The sequence below is a fragment of the Lichenostomus cassidix genome, chromosome 6 (genome assembly GCF_008360975.1).
Source record: "Lichenostomus cassidix isolate B80296 chromosome 6, HeHo_3.0, whole genome shotgun sequence".
Classification (NCBI taxonomy): domain Eukaryota; kingdom Metazoa; phylum Chordata; class Aves; order Passeriformes; family Meliphagidae; genus Lichenostomus; species Lichenostomus cassidix.
This window is the reverse complement of record NC_139487.1, coordinates 31583974-31597004: the sequence shown is the minus strand read 5'-3', so window position 1 is coordinate 31597004 and position 13031 is coordinate 31583974. Positions and strand designations below refer to the sequence as shown.

Below are 13031 nucleotides of genomic sequence, written 5' to 3'. Positions count from 1 at the left end.
TTTGCATACCAAATTCCCACGTGCGTCTCCTATTGAAGGATCTTTTTACAGCTGATATAAGTTTGGCTCACAAAGTGCTGCTTGCTTCCTGGATACTTACGGGTAATCCCAGTGGCCCTCTGTCTCCTTTTTCACCCTGGGCACCCTTCTCTCCTTTCACTCCATCAATCCCTGCTTCCCCCTAAAGGAAGGATGGAGCAGAAAATAAACACACCATAACAGCACTTGTATAACAAACATTCCTCCCTTCAGAGAGTGCTGGAGCAGTGGAGGGAATACAAGAGGCAGCAGAGTAATGCTTTAGCCCAATTCTCAGCCTAATTTGAAGAAAACCACTGCCAGTCAAATTACCCCTGTGTGAGCACCAGTTTTAACTCAATGGCAATAAGAGGACACTCAGACCCTGTGGGTAAAGATGTTCAGAGGGGAACTGAGCTCAGTTTGGTGCTGCTCTCCCTGCTGTTGTTGCTGCATACATATTTATCCATAAATATAAATAACCAGAAGTTATCTGATACCGTGGGTTTACATTTTAAGATGTGGATCCACTGGAAGTGAATGACAGGTGTCTACAAGCTTTGAAGAAAAATCATACAGAAATAATGTTTGGAAGGACTTTTGTAAATGCTAAGGCATCAGTTCAATATTTCAGAAAAAATAATTTCAGCATTTCTTTCCCAATCATATTTTTAAAATTCTGTATTATAAACTATAAAGCAATATTAAACAAAACACTCATTTTTCTTAAATTCAAAATGTAACTCAAAGCTTTTCTCCCCCTCAGTCCTGTTCATAAGGATTTTTAAAACATACCCATCCCTTTTAGCATGCAAACAGTGCTGATGACCAAATACTAAGGATAATCAGAATTAAGACACTCTGCACATTTTCCAGTCTTTGCCCAGAATGTCACCAGAAAGATGCAGCTCTCCTTGAACACTTCCACTCAATTTCTTTTTTATCCTAGGAGCTGTTTTACAGCATGCAAGCCAATGGTGCAGGCTGAGCATTTAGATGGAGATTAGAAAGATTCTAACCAAGACGGTGAAGTTCTTGAGTGCTTTACAGCAGAATGAACAAGGTGATTTTAAGACTAATTTCAAGCTAGAGCTCAGCTCCTTAGGACTGTGTGGCAGACTATTCATCCCACTGTACACAGCTCCACCCTTCAGATAAAGATTTCAACTGCGCTCTCCTGAGAAGAATTCCATGGACCAGTGACTTCCCGCTTCACTGGGTGAAAACTGGAGGGAATGACCATTTTTTGGGGTCCAAAAATGAGACCTGATAATCCATTTCCTTCAAGAAAATATCCAGAGGGATTTATCCTCTTACCAAGATGGATGAAAAGTACCACCTGAATGCTAGGAACTTGTTACTGAAGGGAATCCTAGCATCTCGGACAACTTCAGTTACATTTCAGTACTTAATGTTTTGTACCCTTACCTTGGGTCCTGGGACGCCCTGAAGACCCTGTATTTGGGATGAGAGACAAGATGTAAGTAATGTTTCAGGATGGGCTTTAAACTCCAAGTATCCCAGTTAAGTGTGCAGCACAAAGGTTTTGCTTTCTGGGGGCACAAACACTTAGCCCAAAGGCCTCTTTATTTGTGTAATGGGCACTTCATGTACTGTTCTCATGTCTAACGAGGAGATTCTTGCCAAGCACAACCTGGCAGGGGGCCAGGTGTGCTATTAAGACCATTTCTGCAGTTGATCCTTTTAATCCCATCCATCCCATCTTGCTACTGTCTTCCCTTTCATCTCAGACTAACATAGCCTTTCTTTTGCCCACCCAGCCCACTGTAGCTCTGACCCACCCAGAGGGTGCGTTTGAAGTGATACTAAGCATGTTCCCATTTCAACACTGCAGTGCTTCTGGCTGTCTTCTCCACACAGAATCCTCCCCAGCCACTGCCTGCTCTATCCTCATTCCCAGTGCCTTGATCCTCAGGTGAATCACTCAAACTTACTGGAGGTCCTGGAGGGCCTTGGGGTCCAGGGGGCCCAGATATCTAGAAAGCAATGCAAGAGAAGTCATCATCAATGTGCTGCCATCAGGGGCTAAGTGAGATTGCTCAGCAGGGAGACAGGACACAGGGTGCAGCAGAGCTCCTCTACCCAGCTGGGAAACCTGGACTCCACAGAAGGACTGCATTAGGAAGCAGCAGCAATCCAGGACCGAGTGGCTGGGAAGCAGCAGCAGGGTTCTGCGGAGGGTTATGCAGCAGTCACAAATATTTAAGAGGAGGGAAAGCAGTGAGGATTTTTCCAAAGAAAGATCCACTTCCACTACTCTACCACTGCTCCTACAAGGAGGCATAGTGTCAAAGAGTGAAAGAAATAAAAGAAAGCAGCTGGCTTCACTCATGTAGATAACCTGTGGGACTCCTAACAGGGCACTCCAAAGCTAGGGATGAGCTTTGAGGGGAGACCAAGCAAATTCAAGAATCCTAAAATCTACTGGAAAAAAAAACCAATGTGTGTATAAAAACATAAAAATATTGCTAGGAAATCCATTTACTGAAAATGGTGAGGAAAATATTTGTAAAGCTTTCCAAGATCTTCTGTTCTTCCCTAGGCATTCCTTATTGATTGGTGGTTGTGAGATAGATTTTCTTGTGCCAGGGAAAGGAGGGCTTCAGGAGCCAGAGGTGGCTGGCAATTCAGTGCCACAGCATGAGGCTTGCTGTCCTCAGTGAAGGGGTGTCACCAGAGGCTTGGGAGTGCCTGTTTCTAGCAGCACAGCTGCCAAAGCATCCCTCCTCCCCTGCCACTGAGGTTGTAGAAGGAACATGGGAAAGGCGACCTACCGATTCTCCTGGATTTCCTCTGTCTCCACGCTCCCCAGGCTCACCCTTCTCTCCCTGCACACAACAACAGACCCTGTCACCACCAGCTGAGCTCTGGAGTCTCCCTCCATTGAAACTGCCTGTGAACCACCCATGTGCTGGCAAGCAGCAGCTCCCCTGGGAGAAGTGGGAACAGACCATGTGTTTCACATTCCCTGCCTGCTGCTGGAGGCCTGACAGATATTCTGTGGCACCTAACAAAGGAGTAGGGCACTGAGGCTCCCAGGATACTCAGCACTTTGGGAAATGAACCCTTGTGTGCTGCTCTATGCTATTTTCTCTTTACCAAGCAGGAAAGAGCAGCCTGTCTTTTCCATTCTTACTGTCAATCCTGGAAGTCCAATGGGACCTGGCAATCCTGATGGTCCTGGTATCCCTTGGTCACCTTGTTCTCCTTTCTCTCCAGTGGGGCCATCTAGACCCTATAGATCAAAAAAGATTTGTGGAGTTTTTGCACTACTAAATCAGGTAGATATATAAGACATCACTGCAAGAGCCAAGACTAGCTCTGGTCATCCCAAGAGTACTCTGAAAACCCTGGACATCCACCAGGTTTCCAGGGAAATGCAAGGCTTCAGTAGTATTGAAAGTGGAGGTGCAAATAGCTGAACATCCTCCTGTCACTGTGAATGTGCCAGTCCCCAGAGTGGGGACGGGGTACTGCTTTCCCACCTCCAAGCTCTGCTCAGGGTTAAGCAGTTTGCTGGAGTCCATGCTAGGAATCACTCCCCACAGCCAGCTGACGGGCAGGAGTTTCATCCTACTAATCTTGCAGAGAAGCAGGAAGTCATTGCACAGAACCCCTTGAGCAACGCTGGGGACACAGAAGCTGTGACAGATGGAAGCTGGGAGGCTGGACACTCTGTCCCAGTTAGTGGTTGGCTTGTGAGAGGTTACTCCATGAAGCTGCCCTCCCAGGAGGGGGTGTGCTGGCACCTCAGCTTCCTGGCTCACAGCAGCATTTTAGTGCCAGCAAGACACCAGGCAGCAAGCTGAGGAAGGGACTGGGTGCTCAGAGAGCAGGGCAGGCAGCTGGGTACAGCCACTTCAGCAAGAGGACAACATATCTGCCAGGCAGCCAGGATTTCACTCCTGTATTGTGACACTTCACACAGCAGCACCCACCTGGCAGGGGCTCTGAGGTATCTGAGGAGTCCTGGGGCCTTGTCCCATAACTGGATAGCCACCAGTACTTGGAGAGGCTTTGTTTTACTCACCGGTGGGCCTGCTTGTCCTGGCTCTCCCTTATCACCCTTTTCTCCTCTGACCCCAACATGGCCTGGCTCTCCTGGCTCTCCCTTTATTCCAGGTGGTCCATCCTTTCCTGGCAGTCCGTGAGGACCAGGGGGCCCCATTTCTCCAGGCTTGCCACGTGGTCCCTAAACGAAATTCACATAACATAAAGTGAAACATTTACAGATAAGAGTAAGGTTACTCTTGGCTGGCCAAGAGCCTCTTCCACTGCTCATCCTTTCCCCTCATGGCTGTGCCCTTCAGAGAGAGGACACAGTAGCATTGCCACAATAAATGTTAGGACATTGATAAACTACTAATGCTCCTTTTTGTGAAGCAAAATACTTTGTTCCCCTGTGAGAAAAGCAACTGTGTAATGTCAATGACAGAGATGATTTCAGGTAAGACCTCTGAAGGGAAGAGCATAGTGCCTTACCTTTTCTCCGTCATGGCCTGGAGGACCTGGCAAGCCAATTTCACCCTGAAACACAGAATTGTTACTTTGGCAGTTTGAAAGCAGCTATTCTGACTCCTTCTGCATGTCACTATGATGAAGGGCAGGCACTGTCGAAATAGCCTGCAGGGACTACTCACAGGGCAAAAAAGCATTTAAAAAATCCATTTTTTTTTCTGTAAACACAGAAAATAAAGCATGGAACCCCCTGTTTTTTTCTGTATTCACAGAATTAAAAAAAAAAAGGAAACTCCTGTTGAAACATTACATTATGTGATTGCCTGAGAATTTTCCCAATCTTGTTGATCTTCACTTCCAGCTCACAGCCCCAGTGTTGTGATAAGAGTCCCCAGTCAACACAATCTTGCAGAATTTTATTCCCACAAGCTGCTTCCTGAAGGGGAGGGCAAGTAGAAAGGATCCTTCATCTTTCAGATTAGGCATTATCATTGTGGGAAAAGAGATTTTCAGGATATTGTGCATGAGGAGGAGTGGCAGAGGCCAGCAGGACAGTCTGATAGTGCTGGACAGGAAGTACAGGAGTACTGGGGAGAGCTGTGGGTGGGAATTCTGCCTGGACCACTCCTGTGTTTCCCTTAGGTTTGCAAGTGCTGAACTGAGACAGTACCTTCTGTCCTGGTGGCCCTGGAGGTCCAGCCACTCCTGGAAGTCCTGGTGGTCCCTAGATAAATAAAAAAAATTTGTTTTCATATTATCAAGAGGGCTTTTATTTTTGTGCTTTGAAACCAAACACCTCTCCTGAGTTTAAGAGGAAATCAAAGAGGAATATTCCAAGGGATTCCTAAAATCATATTTTATTGTGAAGCTGAGGAATGGAGAGGCCTGACAGTTGCCCTTCCCTGCTCCTTCTAAGCACTCCCTGCTCTGAGCAGCATGTATTACCTCTTAAAGCAGAGAGATGAAAGTCATTATTAGAATCCAAGTGCCAACATCAGAAGGCAAGATGAGCTCTTCTTTCAGCTGTTGGTTGCCCCACCTTTAGCTCCCAATGGCAAAGACCAAGTGTTTTTGCTGCACCCAAATTGTCAGTCCATCTGCTTAGGATGGACATATGGCTACTTGTGTAAAACTCCACAGCAAAGACAGCAACTCACCATCAAGGCCAAAGTTCGTATTTCCTAGAGGAAAAAGGTTAAAAAAATAAAATTAAAATAAAAAAAGAAAACAGCCTTTGGAAAACTAAGCTTTTTCCTGGAGTTGGTTTGCTGTCCACTTATGTCACACTATCCCAAATGAGCAAGGAGCCTAAAAACTACTAAGAAAAAAGAAAAAAAAAAAAAAAAGCCAAAGAGTAAAACAAAAAAAACTTACTCTGCATCCCACAGAGCTCTTATTCTACAATTTCCCCTTTTTCCCAGTGGAACCCAACTCGGAGCTGGGGACAGCTACTCACTCACTGCACTTCATCTGCACACGCTTGTGAGGAAGCTTTGGTGACTTTATTCACCACCCACCCCACATCATGGGTCACTCCAAGGGACCTCTACATCCACCAGTGTTGATACATCAGCCCAACCAGGTGCACAGGTATTTACCAAAACACTACATCCAGTGAGCTGTGGGATGAAGGGGACTATGGCACAACCAAGTGCTTCCCTTTGTTGCTACTGCCAAGGAAGCAGATCTACATTGTTCCCAGCTCTCTGTATCCCCTGGGAAGTACTAGAGCATCCAGCAGTCACCTCACAGGACAGGAGGGCAGTTACTCACCTGGAGAGCTTCACTGATGTTCCCATCATAGTCCATCATTTCATCTTTTCCAGGCTCTCCTTTGGGGCCCTGCAAAATACCAAGTATTTATCCAGGGGCTGGGATTGCCCTTCCCTTGGGTTGCTCAGAGCTGTGGCTCACTCTGAAAAAAGGGGCAGGGGATTCAGAGGGGTCCATTTCATGAGTGTCCAGTTTTTCATTTATTAAAGAAAGCTTCTGCAGTGCAGGAAATTCTACAGAATTGTAGTCAGCTCAGCTCAGATCACTATGTCATGACCATAAATGCTGGCAGGTCTAGGGAGAGGTGAAGTTGAGGCCAGAATCCAGGATTGTTGGATTAGAAAACTGGATTGTTTGACCAATTGTTAGACTTGGGAATGCACCAACCCTCTTGTTGCCGTTTTCTCGTAGGCTGAGTGCAGACTGGGATGTCCAAACCCCCTCCTCCTACAAATGAGCCACCCTGAGATGGCTTGGGAGACTTTTCCTCTAATGTAGGGGTGATGATAGGGAGTCGGGAAAGCGCCTGTCTCAAACTTAGCTGCTGCCCAGCTATGAGTACTTTCAGTGACAGCAAGACCTAATCTGACTGTCAGTGTGGTCCCACTACCCTTAGATCCCTCTGAAAAGCCATAACTCTCTATAAGTGAAGGAATACCTACCCTTGGGCCTATGGGTCCCTGGTCTCCTGGTGAACCACGTTCCCCCTGAAACAGGAAGATCACAGTTTTAGCAAAGCCTTTCCCCTTCACTTCCTTGAACGCCAGGAATCATCTTCTGGTGGTTCTCTGAAATAGTCTGGGCTAGACAGCTTGATTTAAAAATCTCCTTTTAAGCAAAGTTTTGTACACACAGGAACAAATCTGCAGCTACTGAACCTCAGAACCTGGAGCTGGGCTGTGCAGAAGCACTCCGTACCTTTTCTCCCTGTGACCCTGCAGCACCAGGCCGGCCAACATCACCAGCTTCTCCCTGACAGGAAGAGAAAGGATAAGGGATGGATTTGTGCTGTGTGGAGGGGGTGCAACTTCACTGCAGGCTTTGCATTTCCAGGAGGAAGAACTAGCCAAGCAACCCATGCCGTGCCCCCTCCTCTTCAGGTAGCCCAAATCTCCTGCCATGACTGCCCACCAGGCACCCTTCTGTTCCACCCAGTGCAGAGGGAGTGTTCAGGCTGGTTTCTCACAGAGCCTCAAGTGAAATTATTTGAGCACAAGAAGGGTATTTTCCTTCCAAAAACAGTTCACAAATTCTCTCACCTGCAGCATATAAAACAACAGTACTAAAACACTCTGCAGAACCTGAAATCTCTTCCTCAGGTAATCAGAGGGGGGCACAAATGAATACATCCTTTGCTCCTTCCTACACACCTTGTGGTGGGCACAGTCCCTCACAACACACGATCCCATGAAGGAAAAATCCCTCACCTTTGGTCCAGGGGGTCCAGGCAGACCTGGAGGGCCAGGTTCTCCTTTAGCTCCCACCAAGGCATTCTCAGCAATTCCCTTCTCTCCCTGTTTGCAAAGAAGAACAAGCCACGTGTCTCAGTCCAGACTCTGCATCTCTGTAACTTCACTTGCCAAAATATTGGCTCAGAGAGACATGGCCCAAGACAAGATCCACCAGCTGGGCTCTTGATAGCCCAGAGAGGCACTGCTCCAGAGGCAGAAGCTGGCTGGGGACCAGGCCAGAATGGTCCTGCCTGAGGGTCCTTGTGGAGCCCTGCCAGCTTGGCTGCAGCACGGCACTTAATCCCCAGGGCAACATAAAGCAGCCTGTGGACAGACCTCATCCCCAGCCTCCCTTTGAACACTGTGTTCTTCTGCTGTTGAAACTGAGCTGATTAAACCACCTGATGACGGCTTCTTTTGGAATATCTCCCTCTGGAGCTGTAGTCAGAAGCCACTCAGCCCTGCACACCATGTTCTTTGCACAGAGCAGATAGTAATGCAGTAACAGGAAAACTTTCCCATTACACCCTCATCCCTTCCTGGAATGGCCACTGGCATTCACTGCACTGCCCCCTTTCCCAAAGGAAAAGCACCCTGTGCAAGTCTGATTTGAAAGGTGTTATTTCTATCTGAAAATCTCAGCACATTTGGAAAAAGCCAGTTTCAGGGCTTAGCTTTAGCTGACTTGCCCTGGGTCTCTCCAAGCACAAAGCTACTCTCCAACTCAGAGCACAGCAGTGCAGATCCCAAAAAGCCCATTTCCTCATCACACATGGATCTTGGAGCAGGACAGATGCTGAAATGCCATGTTACATCTAAGGTCATGGCTTTAAAGGGGAACTACTAGACCATGATGCTGTAGTCCTGCTCCCAGGACCACCACCTCCCTCATTGCAGCATGAGGGCATGCAATCCCTCACAAAAAGGCATCTTTTGTGTGCTCTACTCACATCCCTGGCTGGGGATGATACCCAGCTGAGCAGCACAGAACACACTGCCAGAGTCAGAAAAGAGTGTGTGAGCTGTGCACAGGAGGGAGGGAGGAAAAAGGGTGATAGCAGCCCCACCCCCCAAAAAAAAAAAATTCAGGAAAGAGACAAACCTTTGGGCCGGGGAGTCCAGGAAGACCAGGGTCACCAGCTCGTCCCTTCTCACCCTGTTGGCAAAACAGACATGGTCAGGGCTGACTGCATGCTCTGCATCCTAGAGGAGCAGCCAAATGGAGCTGTTCTTGGCTTCACACCCTCTTTCCCTTCCCTAGGAACTTTATTTTGGGCATAGACAAGGCATGCTCCTTGAGGAGTACCAGCTCAAGACACTGAATGTTTTCATCCAACCTTCTGATTATCTCTGCAGGTCATTGCCATTTCTCTCCAAAGAAAGGTGAATGGGAAAGGGATCCGGAGTCTCCCCTGTGTGTCTTCTTTATCCCTCTGGTCTGCTAAACCCTTCTCCTTATCAGTTCTTCTGCACAGACTTTCCCTGATCCATTTACCCACAGAAGCTGTTGCCCAGGGTGAATTTTAGTTGGAGTGCAGGACTTTCTCCATGCCCTGCTCCTCTTCCCTAGTTCCAAATCCCAGACTCATCATGCTCTTACAAATACCCAAGCAGCGCAGCATCTCAGCTGGCAGCCAAGCTCTGTGACACGCACTGGTCATGGAAAAGCAGTAAAGGCAGGAGTGGCAAAAATGGCAAAGACAGCAGCTGATGGTGCAAAATGATGCCTGGAGAGCTGCAGGCTGAGCTCCTGTGTGAGGCACTGTGGAGCGGGGAGGATGCCACAGGCAGTGAGCAATGGAGAGCATCCAGCATTCCCTTGGTGAAGTGGCTTTGCTCAGTTCACCATGACACCTGGGCCATATTTTGAACATTGAAGTTCAATTACTGGTCTTTGTGTCGAAGTTAAGTTCTCTTCAGACTATTCCACCCAGCTGCTAAACCCATGGTTTCCAGGTACAGTGTCCTGTTTGGGAGTCCACATTTTGCCAGGACAGAGATATTGCAGAGATGTTTTAAATGTATCACCAGGGAAAGGTGTGTTTTTAGCCACAATGCCCACAGCTCCAAGACACAGCAACTTGTACAGATTACACAGGACAATTCAAACCCTCTTTTCCCCCACAGGTGCCCAGCTCTCTCCACAATGGCTCCTGGAGCCATGCTGCTGGCCTGCAGAGGCTGGTGCTGCTCATCAGAGCTCAAGGGAACACATCTGACATGCAGGGGACTTGCATCAATGCTCCAGGAACAGACATGCACTGGTGGCTCTCTAGAAAATAATTAACTAGCAACAATCTTTTTGTCAGGCAATTCTAGAGTGCAGTGACCCCTTTCTCCAAGGTAATTTGGCTTCCAGCCACCTGTAAGGCTCCCCCAGCTTTCTTTCCCAGCCAGAGCATGCACATTGCTGCTCTAAATTAATGCTTCTCTCCCTGGAAAGAGAGAAAATATTTTCTGGACCTCATACCCAAGGAAAATGTTTGGCACTGGGTGTAAAGATGTAATTGCTAATCCTGTCCCAGGCCTCAGTGAATCCCTGTTTCTGCCTTGGTACCCCACTTTTCATTCAAGGACTGTTCTGAATACACATAGCCACAAGAGCTACTGAAAACATCCTGTGCTGCCAGAACTAGGGTGTAAAGCAGTGGATTTCTTGAGGAGGGAGGTCAGATTACCGAATCCCTGTTTAGGGTGTTATTTCTGGAGTCAAAAGATGCAGCACTGTCCTTAATCGTTCCCGGGACAAGACTACATCCCAGGCATCTCATGCTGCCCTGCCTGCCACCAGCCCCCACCTCCTGCAAGCAGGAACACGCAAACACACTTCACCAAGGGGGCAAGAGGCAGCAAAGGACACATAATCCCCTGCAAGCACGGTAATGCAGCACACGGCAGGCTCCCGGCAGCTCCCACTCGCAGGGTACACAGCACAGCCCTGCCAGGACACCCAGCCCAAACACGCAATGTCCTACCCGCTGCCCCCTCTTCCCTGGCAAACCTGGGGGGCCCATCCTCCCTGGGACTCCAGGATCTCCCTTCGTGGGGAAGAAAAGAGACAGAGAATGTGTCTGTTACACGGCTGTCACATGCTGTAACATAACCCAGCGAGCCTCAAACAAGAGGAGCCAGCTGCTCCGAAACCAAGCCGCCTGCTCCACGATGGAGAGGCATGGGGCCTTGGGAACTCAAACCAGGTCACGCTACACTGAGATGGGGAAACTGCCCAGGGCAGCTCATACAGTGCACAGCAGAACAGCCCCCTGCAGGGGCATGGGAAGGCTTCTGTGGGGCACAGAAGTACTGGGAGGCAGAAGGGGGACAAGGGAAGGGGCAGAGGGAATCTACTTGCTAAGCAAAGTGTGCTGTGCATATCTTGTGGAGTAGGGAGGAAAGGAGGAAGGCAACTGAAAGGTATTCCCACTGATGCAGACATGAGCAAAGAATGGGAATATTTGCAGTTCTCGGTCCCTCTTTTGGTATCACTGTCTCCTACCACCATTTTGCTTGGAGTGGCAGGTGACATTAGGACCTGGATGCGGGTACTGGGAAGTACAGAGCTATTCCTCAGCTCCCTCAGCTGCTCTGGGAGAGGAAAAATACACAAACCAACCAGAAGTGCAGGCTCAGAGCAAAACCTTCTGAAAGTACCTTTTCTCCTGGAGTCCCAGGCTCACCCTGGTGAGAAAGAGACAGGAAAATAAAGTGAAAAATGAGGGAGAGCACAAATCGTTCTAGAGCTATCAGAATGGAGAAAAGAACATTCATCTATAAGGGCCTTGCACTTGTAAGTAAGGGCACGGCAGTGCTTCAGTTGCGCATTTTTGTGCCTGGATCTTGTTTTATCTTCATTAGCCAGCTCTCAGGCTGCTGTAAGAAACCAACTAACCTCAGACTCAGGGCTTCTATAAAATTGAGTAACCACGTTACAGTACTTCAAGACATTTACCAGATACAAAGGAGCATAGTAAGACAAGACTCATCTGCGGGTACGAAGGGATTTGTGTGGACAGGAGCAGAGCACTGCTGCGGGTGCAGCTGCAGGAGGCTGTGATGAAGCGAGTTCACCAGACTCGCTGCTGGGTAGCAGGGACGCGTCTGGAGACAGGTCTAGCACCTCTGCCAAAGCCACGGCAGTTCTGATATTCCCCTTTAGTGGGAGCTGTCCGACCACTTTCTAGCGCCTTGCTCCTAGCTACAGCCCGTGCCCAACCTAAGGCATTGCAGTGTAAAACTGACCTTCATCCCTGCGGCGGCCATCCCAGGAGCGCCCTGGCAGAGAGAGGAAAGACAGGAACGCCTTGTTTGAAATTATTCGGGCATACGTTTTTTAAAAAACTAAACAATATCAGGTGAAACTAAAAATGCAAAAATCCACATATTTTCCTTTCCACAGCTCAGAAGTAAATGCTGTAACACCACACAGCACACGTCCTCATTCCCTAAGCAGTTGTTCACCTATGGCAGTGGCTCTGCATTCCAGAAAGCTCTTCCAAAGGCAGGCATCATGAGGACAACTCAGTCAAGACAAACAGATTTCCACCACCACCCCCACCGCCCCTGGTTTTAGTCCTACAAGTGAAGCAAAGGCCAACAAGCAGAACAGTGCCAAATAACTTAGGAATGCCAAGACAGAGCAAGGACCAAACCCCCACCTCAGGGCTTGAGCCCAGGTACTCCAGCTGAAGCATCCCAAGAAAGGCCAGCTCATACCCCAGAACTCTGGCCTTGCTATTCTCCCTCATTCTGTTTCTATCACAGAAGACAAACCCTTCAATAAAATGTTTTCCGGAAAGCTCTGAAGCCAGACACCTTAGGGGGAAAAACAGACTTCCAAGCATTGCAATTCAGGTGTCATTCTGCAGTGCAGAGCAAGCCAGGGCCACAGGACCATGGAGTCCAGCCTGCCCTGTCATCTGAGACAGGTGCCTCGGAGCCCAGGAGGCAGCTGCTCCCACAGGGACTGTCACATTTCCCTCGACAGCACTGATGCAAAAAGTGGATTATCCCTGTCAACTGTCTGCTCTGAAATCTCTGTATACCCTGTGTTAGGATTAGTTAGGTCCTGGTGAAAAGGTCCAGTTACAAAAGCAAGTGCGAGGGATAACTAAGGAGAAGGGAGGGAGTGAAGTGGTGTTAGAAGTTGGGAAATGTGAGGGGTTGGGATGTAGCATATGAGGCAGTGAACCAAGACTGGGAACCAGGTTCAAAGTGAAAAGAGCTTGGAAAAGTTCAAACAAGGAGGAGTGGGGTGCCAGAGAGCAGCAGGATCATACCTCTCAGCTTTCTGAAACAGAAATCAGGGACAAA

General features: G+C 48.4%; 1 protein-coding gene across 4 annotated transcripts in view; it reads right to left on the bottom strand.

Moving 5' to 3' along the window:
• The window catches only part of COL13A1 (collagen type XIII alpha 1 chain), a 61167-nt gene that overhangs the window by 21554 nt on the left and 26582 nt on the right, over positions 1-13031 (bottom strand). For 3 of the 4 annotated variants that reach the window (XM_085064335.1, XM_085064337.1, XM_085064334.1), the window contains 17 exons: positions 11961-11993; positions 11373-11399; positions 10697-10759; positions 8824-8877; positions 7698-7784; positions 7189-7242; positions 6933-6977; positions 6271-6339; positions 5655-5678; positions 5168-5221; positions 4522-4566; positions 4070-4231; positions 3176-3274; positions 2814-2867; positions 1974-2015; positions 1447-1473; positions 101-181 (listed from right to left, as the gene is read on the bottom strand). In XM_085064335.1, the coding sequence (XP_084920461.1) occupies positions 101-181; positions 1447-1473; positions 1974-2015; positions 2814-2867; positions 3176-3274; positions 4070-4231; positions 4522-4566; positions 5168-5221; positions 5655-5678; positions 6271-6339; positions 6933-6977; positions 7189-7242; positions 7698-7784; positions 8824-8877; positions 10697-10759; positions 11373-11399; positions 11961-11993 (1020 nt within the window). The remainder of the gene's footprint in view (positions 1-100; positions 182-1446; positions 1474-1973; positions 2016-2813; positions 2868-3175; positions 3275-4069; positions 4232-4521; positions 4567-5167; positions 5222-5654; positions 5679-6270; positions 6340-6932; positions 6978-7188; positions 7243-7697; positions 7785-8823; positions 8878-10696; positions 10760-11372; positions 11400-11960; positions 11994-13031) is intronic. The other variant, XM_085064336.1, reaches the window with a different exon arrangement.